Source organism: Ahaetulla prasina, chromosome 7, assembly GCF_028640845.1.
Source record: "Ahaetulla prasina isolate Xishuangbanna chromosome 7, ASM2864084v1, whole genome shotgun sequence".
Classification (NCBI taxonomy): Eukaryota; Metazoa; Chordata; class Lepidosauria; order Squamata; family Colubridae; genus Ahaetulla; species Ahaetulla prasina.
The window spans coordinates 83,715,436-83,735,115 of NC_080545.1; the positions used below are offsets into that span (position 1 = coordinate 83,715,436).

General features: G+C 37.5%; 1 protein-coding gene across 11 annotated transcripts in view; it reads left to right on the forward strand.

Moving 5' to 3' along the window:
• Nucleotides 1-19,680, forward strand: part of ERC1 (ELKS/RAB6-interacting/CAST family member 1) — a 176,379-nt gene that overhangs the window by 148,780 nt on the left and 7,919 nt on the right. For 7 of the 11 annotated variants that reach the window (XM_058189594.1, XM_058189593.1, XM_058189595.1 and 4 more), the window contains 2 exons: nt 6,791-6,889; nt 16,720-16,908. In XM_058189594.1, coding sequence (XP_058045577.1) covers nt 6,791-6,889; nt 16,720-16,908 — 288 coding nt within the window. Of the gene's footprint in view, nt 1-6,790; nt 6,890-9,733; nt 9,801-16,719; nt 16,909-19,680 lie in introns of those variants that run through there. The other 4 variants (XM_058189601.1, XM_058189602.1, XM_058189604.1 and 1 more) reach the window with 1 other exon arrangement.

The window sequence follows — 19,680 nt, forward strand, 5'->3', positions numbered from 1 at the left end:
GGTTGCTTTTACAATCCTTCACAATTTAATAAAGGAAAAATACTTATTTTCAAAAGGGAAGAATTTAATTACGACAGAAACACTTTGTTACTTACTTAGACCCATATCAGCAGGTGCCAAGCAATTTAAATATCAAGCAAAAATTTTCCTCTACTCCAAATTATTTGTATGGTTAATTTATAGCTAAGTGCTTATGTTACTCTGAACAGACACTTTTACATTTTTACTTTCTATTTTCTTTTTCTAAATCTTAATGTATACTATTTATTTATTTTGCTTTGTTATTTTTTACTAGTGCTTACTATTTTAAGTCACGATTTAAATCAGTGGATTCTAATAATTGGCTAAGTTAAAAGGACATAAAAAATAAGAATAATAGTTTCATTTCCCAGTACATTAAAATGCAAGAGTCACGGATTGTGTTAATTGCCTTTTATAATAGGGTTGTTCTGGTTAGTGCTTGCAAGGGGTTCATCAGTAATCTGCAGGATTATAAAGGAGAAGTCAGTGACAAACCGGTTTCTGTTGTGAAAAAAGCTATTTGGCTGTGTTCATAAAATCACCAGGAGTTAAGGTTGAACTGGAAGACTTTATCTTTCAATGAAAACCGATCCTCATCAATTCAAGATTAGTTTGTGTTTATTTTAGCTTTCCAGCTGTAATTATTTCCATAACCTAGACTGGATAACACATTAACATTATATATGAAATGTGAAGTGTACAGATACATAAGTGGAGAAAACGGCAAACCCTCAGAGCTGAATAAATGTAAATCTATTTTCTCAGCCTCCTACCCCATTTTCATGCTGTCAAATTTCTACCACTTTCATTTTTCTGGAAAGGAAAGGGAGCAGATGGGCTAGAGACAAAGAAGGGGAACAGAAAACCAATAAATTTTCCATTCCAAGGACTTTCATTCTGGCTTTATAAAAAGTTATTTGGTGAAAGGGCTTTAGAGTCTTGCGTTGCTTATCCATTCTCAATATTTTAATTTTCTTTAGCATGTCACTTATATTTAGTAACTCATCCAAGTTTTATCTGAGAAACAAAAACATCCTGGTTCATTATGATGAAGTGAGATAATAAGGGAGTAGCAACTACTATTAGATTCAAATTTATAACAATAGTTTCTAATAAATTTGTAAAATGTACTAGAGAACCACGTTCCTTTTTTTCCTCCCTAACCTCACCATTTCCTTAATAACAATCTGAGGATTCAAACAGGTATTTGTTCTTCCTCTGAGTTTAAGAGGTTCATATCTTTAGCATGCATCTCCTAATCAGTCCACTTGAACATACTAAGTCATACTGCAAGATCATTCAATTAGAGAAAATGGAAGGTGGTCTTGAAAGGGTGGAAAGTCCACATCTATCCAGTATGACTATTGCTGAGAATTCTGAGAGCTGAAGTCTACACATCTGAAAGTTGTTTAACGGTCTGACTTTATGATGTATATGTCATTAATGATGATGATGTTATCCATTCAGTCTTTTCCAGCTAGGTATCTCCACGTCTTCTGATCTTACATTACTTCTTTGAGTTGTTCTGTGCTTTGGCTGGGGACACAGTTGTCGATCGAAAGGTCAGCAGTTCAGCAGTTCGAATCCCTAGTGCCGCATAACGGGGTGAGCTCCCATTACTTGTCCCAGCTTCTGCCAACCTAGCAGTTCGAAAGCACGTACAAAATGCAAGTAGAAAAATAGGACCATCTTTGATGGGACGGTCACAGCATTCCGTGAGCCTTTGGCGTTTAGTCATGCTAGCCACATGGCCGCAAAGACGTCTTCGGACAGTGCTGGCTCTTCGACTTTGAAACGGAGATGAGCACCACCCCCTTGAGTCAGGAACGACTAGCACATGTGTGAGGGGAACCTTTACCTTTACCTATGCTTTGGCTAGTGTCAGTTTTGATGGTGTTTAACCATCATGTTCCTTGGTGGCCTGGTTTTCTTTTACTACTAATTCTTCCAAGCATAATTGCTTTTTCCAGTGAATTCCTCTGTATGACATGACCAAAATATTATCAGCCATCTATTTTAATTTTTATGTTCACATGTGCAATGTACATATGTGAGAATAATTTGGGCTTTCCTCTCTGCAAAGAGCATAATGTGGGCATTTTAGTGTCCCTTATTTCTTTCCCACAGAATTTAGTAATCATTCAGATGCCCAACCAAGAAACAGTAGAACAAGATTGTTAACTGCAGCTGGTAACTGGATCTAAGTAAATAGGAATAGTTCCACGGAGTGAAATAAGATAAAACAGACAGGAAAGTCTATGAGAACAAAGTTCTACAAAGTAATTTTCCTTATTCTTTTGCTTTTCTTAGTAACACTGTGTGCTTATGTTATGTTGTATTTTATGAGTACATATAATTTTTCCAAAAATAAAGTCAAGGTAATGCAGTGTTGTCTGAAATATTTCATATAAAAAGCCTCACAATAATATTTCAATTAAATACAAAGCCCTTAAAAGTTAAATAAATGAAAATTGGCTCCATCTCTCAACATAGCTTTATTGATCCTCTGCCAGAAAAAAATCAATTCTATTTTATGAATATTGGTAGAACTTATTCATTTTTTACTTTTACTTTTATAAATCCTGAAGTTTTTTTTTCTATGACGATACCTGTCTATTATAGCAATATAACATATTTTGTAGCTAGGACTATACATTCAAATGTATGTGTCCTTGAAAAAACATATTTCTCTCCTTGTCCTTTCGAGGCAAGACTGGGAAATTAGAATGGGCCAATTATGGTGTGTTAACTATAATGTTTGTCCTGAAATTTCAGTCAGTTGCTATCTTCACTTTTTGAACAATTTAGTCAGTCCATAATTGCAGCTGTTATTTCTTAAATTATACCTAAATTATCGCCTGCTTTCACGTTTTTGATTGTCGTCATCCAGATAGTACACTATCCATGGACTTACTCAAACTTGATGATTGCCAGATACATACAATAAAATCATTTGCTGTAGATAAGAATTCGTATTTATTTTATTAACAACAATACTTATCTGTGAAATAAACCCATCAAATATTCAGGCACTATTTTTAAAATATTATCCTTAAGAAGCTATTGTAACAAATTGCCTCCAGGGCTTTGTCAGCAGAAAATAGTTTTGAATTTTAGAATTTCTAAACATTGAGAAGATATATTTATTTGGCTCTTACATTACATTGATTATTTAATCTAATACTGATTTCAATTCACAAGACTCTTGTGCCAATATGTCAAAATCTACTTATCCTAAATACTAATGAGGGCCTTTCGTAATCTGGCGTTTTATGAAAAACTATCAGTTTCTTAATTTTGCAATAGTGACTTGTCATTCTATGAAAACTATTTTTCCCTCAGTTGTGTGCTGGAATATACCTATATCCACTTCTTCTAATTTTTCAGTATTTATGTTTAATTTACAACCATCCACTTAATTTTCCTCTTTGAGTACAACTCCATTGTTCTCTGACACGTTTAGATCCATACTCCTTATTTGCATTCTCTGTAAATCATTTGATTACTCAGATGACAAAATGGTGTCTACATACAAAAATGCACACATTTTCAAATCCCCACACACTTGTGCCATCAAGAAAAGGTTAATATGTATTAATCTAGCCTTTCTCAACTGAGCTTCTGTGGAATTCTTGTACCAGGAGAGCTCGCTGGGGTTTCTACAAGAGATAATGGTAAAAAGAATAATAAACATTGTTTTTGAACTTTGCTCACTGTGGAATGCTAGCTATAGATACCACTTTTCTGTAAAGATCCTCTGAAACCTAAAAAATATTTGAAATGTTCCGCCAGGATAGAAGAGTTAAAGGCTACATTAATCTTTAAATACATCAAATTCCTAAGGAGCACTACACATTTTGCCTTACTCACAGTTCAATTTAGAACTGTCCACTAAAGTTTCCATTTATTCTCATGCATGCTTAACTACAGGTAGTCCTTGACTTAACACAGTTCATTTAGTGGCTGTTCAAAGTTTATAACAGCACTGGAAAAAGTGACTGATGATTGTTTTTCACGCTTATGACCATTGCAGCACCTCCATGGTCACATGATCAAAATTCGGATGCTTCATAACTGGCTTATGCCAGTTGCATTGTCTTGGGATCATGCAATCCCCTTTTGTGACCGTCTGACAAGCAAAGTGAATGGGGAAGCCAGATTCACTTAACAACCGTGTCCCTAACTTAACAACTGCAGTGATACACTTAACAACTGTGGCAAGAAAAATCGTAAAATGGGACAAAACTTACTTAATAAATGTATCAATTAGCAACAGAAATTTTGGGCTCAATTGTGGTCTTATGTCGAGGACTATCTGTACCAATATAGATTCATTTTATCAGGATTCAATCCTAGTAAAACTAATTTTTAACCTCTTATTTGCCCGGAACATTCTGTTCAAGTCTATTATGTCTAAATCAGCATATGTCTTAATCCTTCTTCATTTTATTCCTTTCTCAACAATTTGCTGAAGAGTAACAAATTCTATTAAAAAAATAAAATTTCGAGATCTACAGCTCACTTCACCAGATACATGAAGTGGCTGAATCGATATGAGATTTAAATTGGTGTGAAGCAGAAGAACAGAAGGGAAAGGAAAACAAAGTGATTCTTCAAAGCAGGATATAAATACCTTATCAATTAACCGTTGTAATGTGTTTTTTCAAATGTATTTGTTGAGATGGCCTGGAACCATTTGATATAAATGTGTGTTTCTTCAGCACTCTAACTTAATTTTGCTGGTAAAGTTTCTTTGTTCCAAAATAGCTATTTTGAATTCTGAAATAATTGATACCCTGGGAGCTGAAATACTTGTTTTGAATCCTGATGTGAAATGTGTATCCATTAATTCTTTTTACACACTCTGTTCCATTAACTATTTTAGCCAATTGCCATAACTGCTGTTTTACCAAAAGCATGTTCATGCTATTCTATGCAAAGTAGGATCGCTGATTTTTAGACTACCTTGAATGCCAACGTTCTGTTGTAGCATCTCACCAATATATATAAAATCCAAGACTAAAATCCAAGACAGAGAACAAGAAAACGGCACAGCCCTCCTCCCATATATAAAAGGCACCACAGACAGAATCAGCAAGATCCTCCACAAACACAACATCAAGACAGCATTCTGCACAAACCAAAAAATATCCACCATCCTAAGAAACCCCAAAGACAAAATTGAGTTAGAAAATCAAGGAGTATATGAAATCCCATGCACCGCCTGCCCCTCCACATACATTGGACAAACCAACAGAAGAATAAGTGCACGCATTGAAGAACACAAGAACTCAGTCAAAAAAGAGGAACCAACTTCTTCCCTGGTCCAACACTTTAAAGTCACAGGACATGATATTGACTTTAAAAAGACCAGAACTATCGCCAAAACTGAACACTTTAACAACAGAATAATCAGAGAAGCCATTGAGATAGAAAAACGCCCACACAGCATGAACAAACGAGATGATACCTCCCGCCTACCAGCCATTTGGAAACCTGCCCTTATTGACAAACGAGTCCCTAACACGAGGAATGACACCAGACCCACACTCACGAGGTCCACACAGGATGTCACCACTGCACATCCACCCAGAAAGCAGACCCAAACCCACACTGATCATGAAGCACGACCAAGGACCAGAAGCCAGACCGCAGCTGCAACATTAGCCATTTCAAACCCCTCCAATCCATACATGCAGCAGACTGACACCAACTATGAAGATGTAGCACGACCACAAAGCCAAACAACAGCTATGCAGCTCACCAGCTCAAGTCCCTCTGCAACACAGACTAAACTGAGCACAACCAAGCCCCCACCCAAACAGGACACACCCCCAGCCAATCAGAGCACAAAAAAACCCCCAGCCAATCAGAGCACAGCCAAACTCCCACCCAATCAGTTCAAACCCCCACTAGCAGTTAAAAGGAAGAAACAGCTGCAATCACACATTGCTCCCAGAAGCACGAAGCTGAAGCCTGAAGATGACGAATGAGACTTCGTCGGAACGTCGCCAAGACACTTCCAATTTTACACAGGAGAAAACCCGAACAACCAAAGACCTATATATATAGTATTATATATATACTACATATATACACTACATATATGTAGTGTATATATGTAGTATATATACTACATATATACACTATACTATACTATACTATACTATACTATACTATACTATACTATACTATACTATACTATACTATACTATACTATACTACTACTCGGGATAAAGTGGTGTATGTAATAGGAAAGTTCTACTCTGTTATTAAACCTACCTAATGGACTACAGCAGATTTCTGGGTAGGAGGGAGCATATTCCAAGGAGTGGGGTGAGACAAGAGGCAGCAAAAGAGATTCGGGATAGCCATTCTCTAGAACAGGAGTGTCAAACACGCATCATCTGCAGTGTCACGTAACATATTGTGACTTTTTGCTCCTTTGCTAAACCAGTTGTGGGCGTGACCAGCGCATGACGCATCCGGCCCGCAGGCCACGAGTTTAACACCCCTGCTCTAGAATCTCCCAGGATATAGCCATTAGGTGAGGCCAGTATAGGCTTAATCTGACAAGATTTTTTCTATATGGTATATTCAAATAAAGAACTGAACTTTGACTAGATTGCGTCTAATCATTCTTTAGACACGCCTGACACGTAGTAATGTAATGAACTTATTAATGTAATGAAATGAATATATATTATAGATGAAAACATGTAAATTAATGTTTTATGAAATTAAAATTTCCTGTTTATCTGTTTTGTAGACTCAGAATCGCATGAAATTGATGGCAGATAATTATGAAGATGATAATCTGAAATCATCTCATTTCAATCAAACTAATCATAAACCCTCCCCAGACCAGGTAAGATTATAGTTGTTCCTTTTTTTTTTCTTTTTACTAATCTGTTACTACTGAAATATGCCCATTTTTTAATTGTATCTAAAACCAGGATCAATTCTTCTGAAATAGAATTGAAGAACTGTTTGTTGCAGTTACATCATGATTTTCCTTTTCTTTTATAAAATTAGAATTCTCACCAAGTAAATCATTAGATTTCATTGTTTCAGAACTCTTTTTGGGATTGTATTGGTGGACTGATTGTTTGTATAATAATACTGTGTTTCCCTGAAAATAAGACCCTGTCTTATATTTTTTGAACCCTGAAATAAGGGCTTGGCCTTATTATTGGGGGGGTCTTATTATTTTGGGGCTGGAGGAGGTGGTGAGTGTGGCCACCTCATGGCTGCTGCTGTGTTGCGCTGCTGTGGCAGCACAACACAACTGCTCGTCAGCTGTTCACTGGGGCAACCAAAGGTGAGAATCTCCCTGACGTTCTTGGCACTCGTCCACCTCCCATCCATCCCCCTCGCCTGCAAACTCCTGCCCCGCTCCCGCTTCTCCGCTGGGTGGCCTCCAGCAGCCCCAGACACCCAAAGCCTGTGGCTGCCCAGCTCCCTTTTCCACAGCACAGTCTCTGTCGAGGGGGGTGGCAGGTGGGCAGGGGAGAAGCAAGATGCATGGAGTGTGACGGGGCTCCTCTTGCCGTCTCTTCTACCCCTCTCGCCGGGCATAGCAGGGCTTCCTGCCCCTGCCCAAATTGGATGCAATTTGGGGGTGGCAGGTGGGGAGGGGTGGGGTTGGGGAGACATGAGATGTGTCTTACCTGCCTTGTAGCTCTGTTGCTTGTCTCACCGTTGTCTGCAGACAAACACATTGTAGAGTAAAACCAAACTTCTCACAAGTTCAAGAAGTTTGATTGAACTCGCGAGTTCAACGGTGAGACACGCGACACAGCGACAAGGCAGGTAAGACACATCTCATGTCTCCCCAACGCCCCCCCACCTGTCACCCCAAATTGCATCCAATTTGGACAGGAAGCCCTGCCATGCCCGGTGAGAGAGGGAGAAGAGACCGCAAGAGGAGCGAGCTCTGTCTTGCTCCATGCATCTCGCTTCTCTTCCACCCCCCTTGATAAAGAGTTGGGCACTGTGGAAAAGAGAGCCAGGCAGGCGCAGGCTTTGGGCGTCTGGGGCTGCCGGGAGTCGCCCGGCAGAGAGGCGGGAGCAGGGCGGGGGTTTGCAAGTGATCGCTTCCTCTTTGCTTTTTCTCCCAAAAGCGCTTCTCAGACACAGACATTTCTGCAGCAGGAGACTCGTGTCTTGCGCTGACCTTCCGAAGGGTACCATAGCAGCAGCTATCCACAATTTTATAACCCTTATTTCGTCCCGACCCACGTGGCCTAGTACAGTCAGGACGAAATAAGGGTAAAAAAATTGTGGATAGCTGCTGCTACAGTACCCTTCGGAAGGCTGGCGCAAGGCACATAGGGCGCATCGCTTGGCCTCCTGCTGCAGAAGTGGCTGCAATCCATGGCAAAAATGGCCGTGCTTGCTGGAGGCACTGGCCAGAGCGGCACCCATGAGGCAGCTGTTCCGTGGACAAAATCGCCTGCTGTGACTGTCACCAATAGGTAAGGAAGGTGGGAGGCGTGTGGGGTGCGTCACTTGGCTTCTGTCTTGTTTTGCAACTGAAATTGGTTGCAAAAGCAGCCATGCTTGCTGGAGGCGACGGCCTGAATGGCACCCGTGAATCAGCTGTGAATGGCGGCCTGAGCGGGCATTAAGAGGCTGAGAAGCCCTGAGCTGACAAGGGAAGGGAAGGGCTGCCTCCTGTGCTGGCCACGCCCTCCCCTTCACTAGGGCTTATTTTCGGGGGAGGGTGTATATTTATGCCCATCCCAAAAATCAGGCTTGGCCTTATTTTTGGGACATGTCCTATTTTCTGGGAAATACAGTAGAATTTATCTTTATTATGATGACTAACAAATTGTATGACTAAATAAATAGCTAAATTAATTAGTGTCTACTTCAAATAAAAGAAAATATAAAATTGTACTAGGTCATTCAGGTAATCAGAATGTAGTGTAACAGACAGTACAACAAAATGTTATCACATTCAAGGAAATTAAACTAATGATCTAATAAAAGTAATTGTAGATAAAGTAGATCAGAATTTTCTAGACACTTCATCAAATCTTATAATTATATGTGAGGACTATTTGAAACTGCCTCTTCCTTTGGAAATACATATGCTCAGATAAGATCTGTGATTTATTGCTTATTCTAAGGGAGATTGGCTGCCTTCCCCATGGCAAAATCTCAGTTTTTAACTAAATGATCATAGGTTCCTACCTTACAAGTTTAGTAAAACTTGATGTAAAAGAAATTAATTTATAATTTCTGATGCATGGGCTAGCTTTCTATGTTGCTGACTAAACTAAAACATGATTTGGATGATATCAAATGGCTTAGCAAACACAATAGCTAATGCAAGAGAACTTTCTAACTGGAAAAACATTAGCAGTAATATAAGATGGCCAGCTTACTGAAAATATTAATACTGGCTCAAAGAAAACTAAGAACTCATGGATTTTTCCACTATAGTTCTCAATGGCCTGGGGAGATTAATGAGGTTTTAGCCATTCTAGTTCATAAAATATGCTATAATGATATTTAGATTATCATGAATAAGTAAATTATCCAAACATACAATGATTCAGAACAGTAGAATAGAAAAGTATGCTAAAATAGTGCTCCCTTTCCTATTACATTATTCCTTTGAATGATTTAAATACTAACCAGATCTTTATTTCATTCCCATGCTTCTCTGGTGCTTCCCCCCCACTTGTCTTCTCTCAACCAATAGGATGAGGAGGAGGGTATTTGGGCATAGCCAATCAGATGCTCTTAGTTCAGCCATTTTGTTCAGAACGGTGAGAATTGGCTTTATTTACCAGTAGAAAAATATCCAACGATCACTCTTGCATCTTGCTTCTGTGTGATTATGTGGTTTAAGTGTCTTTGCTTTCCCTTTTAAATGTGGTCTTTGCATGTAGAAGTTATTCCTACTTTTTGTTGTAGCCTTTATTGTTTTGTAATTTATGTTAGCTTTGAATTGTTTTGTGAGAATACTCTCCCAAAGCATGCAGTTGGATTTGCAGCAAAGCAATAGCATGATTCATGAAGGAAGAAATGTTTCCATTATAATTTAACAGCACAATTTGAACATGGTTTCCAATATTTATGTTCAGAAAACTTTTTTGACAAAGTTGTGTGTTCCATCTTTTATTCTTATATTACACATAAATAAAAGTATTTTATTTCCACTGCTTATATTATAACTCATGAACAAAATGAACTATGCTGTTGACATTGCTGTACGTAAAATTATGTGAAAGGTTCATTATAATAAAATTAGATTGGAAGATGAACAATAATGCACCAGATTCTGTGTACACATTTTGACTTACTAAATCTATGTATTGTTGTCCTAATCCAGACACGTGAGGTTAAATTTTAGTAAGACAATCAACCTTCGTACAAAAAATTTTTTTATTCAAGCTTCTTTGTGATTTCATAGTGTTTGAAGTTGCTTTTTTGTCATGTCTCTCTATATGTATGTTTAAATGGTTTGTAATAATAAGTGAACTATATTGCTGAAGAATGCTAATGAACAGGAAGAGATGAGGTAAGTTAATTAGTTCAGATACATTTTTATTGTAAAAACTAAGTAGCAGGCAGGGTTTCATGAATAATGAGAAAAGTGCAGTTGAAGAAACAAACTCATTTTTATAAATCTAAATCATCGATTTTTATCCATGTTGGTTGGTTGGTTGGTTGAAAAGTTGAGGTTACAGGGTCAGATATAACAAAGAATAAGCAGGAAGATAACGAGAGGATTAAGTGATTAACCTCAAAGAGAAAATGAGTTTGTGCTGAACAGAGAAAATTGAAAAATTAGAAGAACATCACAAAGTCACAGATTTTGGAAAGGTGACTAACTGGCAACAAACTGGAGAGGTGGAAATATGTTGAAGTATATGAGAGGAATACCATTTAGGAAAAATGTGTTCATGAAGATGGAAGTTAACTGGACTGTATAAATTATCCTGGGGGGGGGGACAATCAATTATTGTGTCAAGTACAGTGGAGAAGAACATTCAAGAATAGAATATATGCCTTTTAATGTGGTAAATAGCTTGGTGAAAGATCATCAGTAATATATCATCTGTTGAGAGCATGTGGATACCTTTGGCACTTAAAAATCTCCCCACCTAATTTGATTTTAATTTGTATGTTTTTGACATACTTTTACTTTAAATCAGTACATGGGAAGCTAGCATGCTGTACGTAGTCTCATCTTTACTTACAAGAATGCCTCTGGGCCTCTCACACAGTTCCTGTAACTTTCTTATTAAATAGAAATGGTGAATAGTTTCACCTAAGTGCTTTGCTTGGGCATGTTCTCATCTGCCCGGGAAAAGAAAATTTTATCCTGAGGGATAAAATGGAGACAGGTATCAACCTCACCTATTTGCCTTCTTATTTGATATTTGGGACTTGACCACACTTTCACACCATTTTGTAAGAATCCCCTCATATGTTCAAAAAAAAAAAAAAAAAGCCCAACTATATCCAATGGGCAAAGCTTGCTTTTGACTGTTGGAACACTTTCAGCAAGTATTAATAAGTTCTTTCAACTATTCTTCCCCCACTTCAAAAAAAAAAAAAGTTCATAATTAAGTTAGAGCATGCCCTCCAGAATAGCTTCCCCAGAAATCCTGGTGGTTCCAATTCTATTTTGCTTTTGCAGGTCTCAAAGGACCTGGCCCTTGGATACAGTGAGTTTATGATCTGCTTTTAAACATTGGAATGGATATTATTATTATTATTATTATTAATAATAATAATAATAATAATAATAATAATAATAATAATAATAATAATAATAATATTTATTATTTATTATTATCCTATGACCATTCATTCAGCAAAGTTATAATGGTGGTGACTGAATCATGGTGACAAACAGTCCTTGGCATTCCAGCCATCCCAGCATCTCCAGTCACATGATCACAATCTTGGCACTTGGCCATCCCCTAGACCTTCCTCATATCCCCTAGACCTTCCACCCTCCCCAGCCTGTGTCACAACTGTCACATACACTCGTGCACCCGACCTCTGCCACACTTCTCACATATCCCCTTGCATCCCATACCTGACCCTCCCTTTCTCCCTCAGCAACCACCTACCTACCTGCCAGGGTGGGGATTCAGTGGTGGGTTTCAAATTTTTTTTTACTACCAGGTCTGTGGGTGTGGCTTGATGGGCGTGGCATGGCTTGGTGGGCATGGCGGGGGGGAGAGCCTTCTGTGTGGCAGCACCGGCCTTTTGGAATGAGCTGCCTTTGGGGTTGCGCCAACTCTCCGACCTCCGGACCTTCAAACGTGAACTTAAGACCTTATTATTCCATCGTGCGGGACTGGCCTAAGTGAAATTTTAAATTGTAATTTTAAATGGGTTTTATGTCGGTCTATGACCATTTTAGTTGATTTGGCCTACTAAATATTTCGTTTTAACTTGTTTTAAATTGGTTGTTTGTATTCTGTGTTTTTAATATGCCCTGAGTCCTTCGGGAGAAGAGCAGTATAGAAATTAAATTATAAATGAATGAATGAATGAATGAATGGCAAGGGAAGGTTACTGCAAAATCCCCATTTCCTCCCAATCAGCTGGGACTTAGGAGGCAGAGAATAGATGGGGGTGGGGCCAGTCATAATTTTTACTATCAGTTCTCCGAACTACTCAAAATTTCCACTCTCAGTTCTCCAGAACTGTTCAGAACCTGCTGAAACCCACCTCTGGTGAGACTTGCAACTTTCTTCCAGCTTCACCACTGATTTTGGTTGTGGGAAGTTGGCAGGAAGTTGCCTCAGCCTAAGGACTGTGGGTTTGGGTTAATGATGGTACCTGGGACTGCTGGGATTACTGTCACTAAGCAATGCTGTCATATTTTATGACCACATTGGTTAGTGATGGAAATTCTGGGCTCCATTGCCATTGTAAATCACGGACTACCTGTATTGGTAATGTATACTGGGGGAAGGCTTCTTCTACTTCCCAATGTACTCTTGGTTGTTATTATTTATATTATTATGTTGCAAAGATCTTTCTTTTTAGAGACCAAATATATAAGCTGCATTGTGATTGAGGCAGCAGACCAGGCTTTCTTTTTGAAAATCAAATGATGACATGGTGTAATATGTCATGTGATGGTGTTTATCTGAGGTTGCATTTTTACCTGTTTTTACGAACTGCTAAGGACCAGATGATTTTTGCTATGTCCTGATATGTAAAACTTTAGAACCCAAAGAGGATGTACTTCCTTTTTCACATGACTGTAATTTAAATCTAAATACTGAGAACTAATGAAATTACCATAAAAATTATCCTCTGCTTCTGTTCAAAAGCCACATCCATTATCTTCTCATTCTTTTGCTCGAGTCTTGAAATACCTGCTTCAAAAGAATACTTGCTAATAACTTTGAAGAGAAATCAATTCTGTTGCTGCTTAACTGCTTAAATTTGCTTAAATATATGATTTAACAGTAATATATTGTCTATCATTTTTTGGTATCTATCTTTACTCTAGGATTTGTTATATAGGATTCATTAAAAAAATTATTTTAGGGGGGAAAAACTTTAGCTCCTTATCTGTTGCATCTTAGAAGAGCTGATATCTAGATCTTATTGCTTCTTACAAGCAGTATAAAATCACACTATCACTATTTATGGTTCCTTTTTTCTACTTATGGCCTATAAGTATTAGTGTACTGCCAGTTTCACAAACATTTTAAGAAAAGGAAAAACTAGCACATAAAAACATTTCATGCTGCCGGTAAGGGGAGAGGAGCAGAGAGTCAAAGAATCAACACGGGTGGCAGAAAAAAGCAAGCAGATAGGAGAGGAATTAGATATGGATGGCAAGGGCACTTACTAGTGAAAATAATCCTTGTAGTAGGATATAGCAGCTGGTTATGAGAAGGTTACCACTGGAATGATAATTTATGAAAGAGATTCCATAAAGATGAATTCTTACCTTGGTAATTTGAGTGGATGAGAAAATTAAACAAAATTGTCACCTTAGTGGTGATTTTACTACTTGAGATGGTTGGCTTCTAGAGATTTATGAACTTGGCCTGCCTATCAAAATCATGTGATATAAAACTTGTACCAAGGGCCCAAATCAATTAGAAGTCTGGGCCTCTGATTCTAGTCCTCCTTTAGTCATGGAACTGGATTTAGTCAACTTAGTCGACTTTGGGCTAGTTACTTTCTCTGAGCCTTCATCAACATTAGGCTGCAAAATAATCTAGCCGATGAACAAAACACATCACATCAAAAAACAAACATATCCTGCAACTATCTGAGACCTACGCTAGGAACAATCCCATAAGATAAATTAATGGAGTCAATAAATTTCAATACTTAGCACAGTTGAGATTCTTCTCAGCATTGAGATTTAAAACGTGTAACTAAATAATATTTTGTTATGGTCAGTTTCTACAATTTACTTTGAAGCAAGTTTAGGAAATTCAGCAGCAAGTTATGTTCAAAAATATTTAAAAACAGGCAAAGGAAGAGATCTGCTAGGGCAGAATAGAATAGAATAGAATAGAATAGAATAGAATAGAATAGAATAGAATAGAATAGAATAGAATAGAATAGAATAGAATAGAATTTTTATTGGCCAAGTGTGATTGGACACACAAGGAATTTGTCTTGGTGCATATGCTCTCAGTGTACATAAAAGAAAAGATACGTTCATCAAGGTACAACATTTACAACACAATTGATGGTCAATATATCAATATAAATCATAAGGATTGCCAGCAACAAGTTATAGTCATACAGTCATAAATGGAAATAGATTGGTGATGGGAACTATGAGAAGATTAATAGTAGTGCAGATTCAGTAAATAGTTTGACAGTGTTGATGGAATTATTTGTTTAGCAGAGTGATGGCCTTCGGGAAAAAACTGTTCTTGTGTCTAGTTGTTCTGGTGTGCAGTGCTCTATAGCGTCGTTTTGAGGGTAGGAGTTGAAACAGTTTATGTCCAGGATGCGAGGGGTCTGTAAATATTTTCACGGCCCTCTTCTTGATTCGTGCAGTATACAGGTCCTCAATGGAAGGCAGGTTGGTAGCAATTATTTTTTCTGCAGTTCTAATTATCCTCTGAAGTCTGTGTTTTTCTTGTTGGGTTGCAGAATCATTTTTATAGGTAAGGAAGCCTGTTAAAAAATATGCCTGCCTCTTGGGAAGGACCCCTTCGTTGATGGGTGCTCTAGAAGGCATGTAGGTGGTGCAAGGACTTGTGATCTGGTCCATCAGCCCTGTCTATTTGGCAGGTACTTTTGTATCCTCTCAAGATAAGCTCTGCCGCTGTGGGAAGTGGTGCAGCTCTTGCTAAGTGGTCAGCTCAAATTAGATGTGGGAGAAGTCTAGAGATAAGACATACTTACTGGTGAGGCAAATGAGTCCCCAGGGAAATAAGCAAACTCTTCAGAGAGCTCTGCTTGGTTCTAAACCGGCAGGGTCAGCACATTTGAAAAGTAAACTATACTCATCAGTAGGAGGCTTCCCACAAGTGATAAAGATGTTGATAATGTTGATAATGACAACTCCGATTAGTTATTAATATAGTCTCCTCTCCATCTGCAAAGGCAAAAGTGAAAGGTGCAGAAAGTAGTTAGGCAAAAAGTTCCACTTTCAGATATGTAGTGCACTTTTGATATATTTAACAAGAACATACTCCATGGAGTAGGGGTCTCCAAGCTTGGCAACTTTAAGCCTGGTGGACTTCAACTCCCAGAAAGCCCCAGCCAGCAAAGCTGGCTGGGGCATTCTGGGAGTTGAAGTCCTCCAGGCTTAAAGTTGCCACGGTTGGAGACCCCTGCTTCATGGGAGAAAGATATGTCAATCATCTGTGTAAAAACATATTTGTTTTCCTCATTTTAATCAGTGAAGACCTATTCAAATGCTCCCTCATGTTTTAATTTTTCTTCTGTAGCCAAAAACGGTTGATATTTTTCACCTAGGTTCCTTGTGGTGTTATTCCATGCTGCCTCTTCATACAGCGCTAAGATGTTAATCCCAATGTTGTACTATAAACAGGGTTCTACCAGGGAAAGGATTTTGACACCACTAATCTAAAGCTTTCAGCTCCTCCTATTGCATGGCCATTAATCCATTCACAGAGTGTTGGAAACATAGCAAAGGAGCCAGAACAATTGTGTATTCATCGACACTGTTGAAAGTAATACCAGCACCTGTTTCTGTTGACTGAGAGATTATCACACTTCCACATTCATTATTAGGGTTAAAGGGTATGGTTGGAAGGATACCTTATGCCTGCTGACAAGCAGCAGGTGCAGCTATAGTTCTGCTTGCAGTGAATGTTTAGGCAGCCAGAGGTTTGCCATTGGTAGTCTTGGCTGAAGTTCTGTAGATCATTTGTCAGAAATTTCATTTCATACTGCCTAATGTTTCATTGGTAATGATCAAAAAGAAATGTGGCTGCCTGCATCTTTCAGAATATTTGAAAGTAGTATTCTAAGGTAGTTTTGGGGGGGTGGGGTGTTGTTGTATGAAATGTTCATTTCCTAAAAGTAATTTTTAGTTAAACAAAAGTTGACTGCAAGACTTCTGAGACTGGATCCACACATACCCTTCCCTTGCCCAGTAGTTGGTGATTTCTCTCAGCTTTCCTCCAGTTTCTTTTATTAAATTTCATTAAAAATTCCCTTTGTTTCTGTTTCAGGATATGATTGAATTGTTTTCTGTTATTCTAGGTAATTCAGCCTCTTTTAGACCTTGATCAGAATCGTAGCAAGTTGAAGTTATATATTGGACATTTGACAGCCCTATGCCATGACCGGGACCCTCTGATTCTCCGTGGACTCACTCCTCCCACATCGTACCACCTGGATGAGAATCGTGCAGCTTGGGAGAAGGAGCTGCAGAAGATGACTCTGGAGCAGGTCAGAATCTGATGTTTTCATTGGGATACTTAAACTGGGAGCAGGTCATGGCAGATCCTTGGTTATGTCTGAATTCGTTTTCTTTTCTAAATGAAAGTGTGCAGTTTTTTTACTTCAGGGTATAAAGGGTACTTCAAGGTGTAGGTACTGCTTATTCTTAAATAATAGGAATTCAGAAATATATTGTCATATTCAAGGGTAGAATTCCATGTTTCTTTCAGCAGAATGGATAGAAAAGCCCCCAAATTCAGTACGGTCAGCTTAACCGATATTAGAATAAGTAAAGTAACATCTATTAAAGAGAAAAATTTTGTGAGGACATTTTATCCAGAGTGTAAAATTACTACACAACTTCCAAGAAGTCCTAGCTGATCTATGTCACATTGCCCTAGACATGCCCAAAGACCCAGTTAAATTTTCCCAGGTCCGCCCTAATTACGATTGACCGCCGTTTATGGAGTGTAAGATAGCTTAAAAGCCTGAGACTCGTTCATATATTACTGAGCTATTAATCATTGTATCCAGACAAGGCTAAAGTATACCCTTTTTTATAAAATGAGTTCCAAACATTGCTGGTGCTTAAAGTATAAATGAGCAAATCTGCCCCTGAATTAACCTGGAATAGAATCTTCAGTGTGTTTGTATTGAATTTATATCAAAGGGATTTGCAAGTGATCTAGAAATAGGCTACTGCAGTATTTCAGCAAAAAATAATATTCTCTTTATAAATCAGTATTTTTCTTCCTGTTTTTGTAATCTAGAAATTCTAGATAATATTTTTTTTATTCTGTATATGAAAAGCTTTGTTTTCAAGAGAGCATTTTGTTAAAATATCTAAGTGAAACCTCAGCAATATGTCATGAACTCAAAATAGCATAAAACACAATGTATATCAAGAGGTTGACAGATAAGTATTAAATTTGGAGTCTTTCATTGAAAAATTATTGTATGGCTAAAACAGTTTTGCAAGAGTAAACCACTTATTTGGATCTTGAAGAATGGATATGGTTCCTAAAAATAAATGTGCACATTTATTTTGCTGATATAAGCTTTATGTTTCAGTTATATTTCTTCATTCTCCTTATAACGGCTAGATAACTAATGATGTGGAAAGTCTGTTTCACCCCAGATTCTTGTTTCTTTTACTTATTGCAACAAAGCTTCTGATATGACTTGATATCTTTTCAGAGTATGTATGTTTCTTACATGCATTTATGTATTTATTTGATTTCTATCCAACCTTCGTTTGTGCAGCTGAAGAAAGCATTATATAGTGCTGTACAAATAAAGGTGGAATAGAAATCAAATAAATACATAAATGCATGCAAGAAACATGCATACTCTGAAAAGATATCAAGTCGTATTAGAAGGTTTATAATAGTCCTGTTTTCCTCAGGACAACAATCCTCTGGGATGCATTTGGCTGAAAGAGAAGGACCAGCCCAAAGTTACCCAACTGTCTTCCCACATTTTTCTAATCCAGCACTTTAACCAATACATTAAACTAAAGAACTGCTTGATTCTCTATCATGCATATTTGAATATACATATATAACCATGTATTAGATTTGCATACTTAGAAAAAACTTTTGGGACTTCCAAGCGCTTAATTATACTGAATCTTTCTTTTACCATATTATATATGTAATGCTGCTGGATTTTCTATTATTAATCGTTTGTATCCCAAATATATTTCTCTTCGTGCTTTAGCATGACTCGGTTTAGTAATTGAATTTAAATCCTTTTCTTTGTTAAATAAATATTTCACAAACTTGAGCTTCTGTATCATTCTTGATTTAGTGTCTCCCCCCCCCATTAAATTTGTCAGTCTGATTTTTACAGGAGTTGCTGTGGTCAGTTAGTCAGCATAAGCCTCACCTTATCAGAATTCCTTTTGTATATTTTAGTGGAAGGAGGTTTTCATGCTTTGTAGCTATTATTCCTAAACTAACAGAAAAAAGCATAGATTTGGCATTAGAAAAGTTATATAATTGTAAAATTAATAATCACAACAATTTAAAAAAGGAAAGAAAAGATCTTACCCTGTTCATGAGGGAAAAAATCTAACATATATTTACCCAGAAAAATATCTTTTCTTTTTTTCCAACCATTGTATCTATTTTCACTTTTTTTTACAAATAAAGCATGCTGTGGCCAGAAAGGTTTGTTCCCCAATGTATATCCATAGTTGGTTCCTTATTAAAAATCACCCCTTTCTCAAGTAATGTCAGCTGCTACTACCTCAGAATTCATGAAATAATACTTCTCCTTGACCTCTAGATAACTGTATTCTTCAGTTACTTGAATAAATCAAAACATCTGTTAGCCAGTAACATAAAGCAGAACATTTAAGCATATAGATAATCATATTCTAATCCCTATACAAATATGTAACAGATAAAGACATAGGAATCATATTATTCCAAATTAGTACCCTGTTACACCTTTTAAATCATATTTGCTTTCTATATCAGGAGCTCAGTTCCATTTTGTTTACTTTCTTATATTGAACATTAATGCATAGAAAGTGAAGGCTGTGAATGTAATGAGCCAGTGTTCTAATTTTTTCGTTAATAGGCCTCATTAAAACAATACCACTTCTTCCTTCTCAATGTGTCCATATTTATCTGAAATCTATATGTCAGGGCTCTGTGTCTCTCAAGTGTCCAAAGCCCTCTTAATCAAGCTTGGCCAAAATCAAGTTTGCAAAATACAAAAAAAAAAAAAACATTTTTACCCATTCCTGTGACATGCAACTCATCTTGTGCCAGC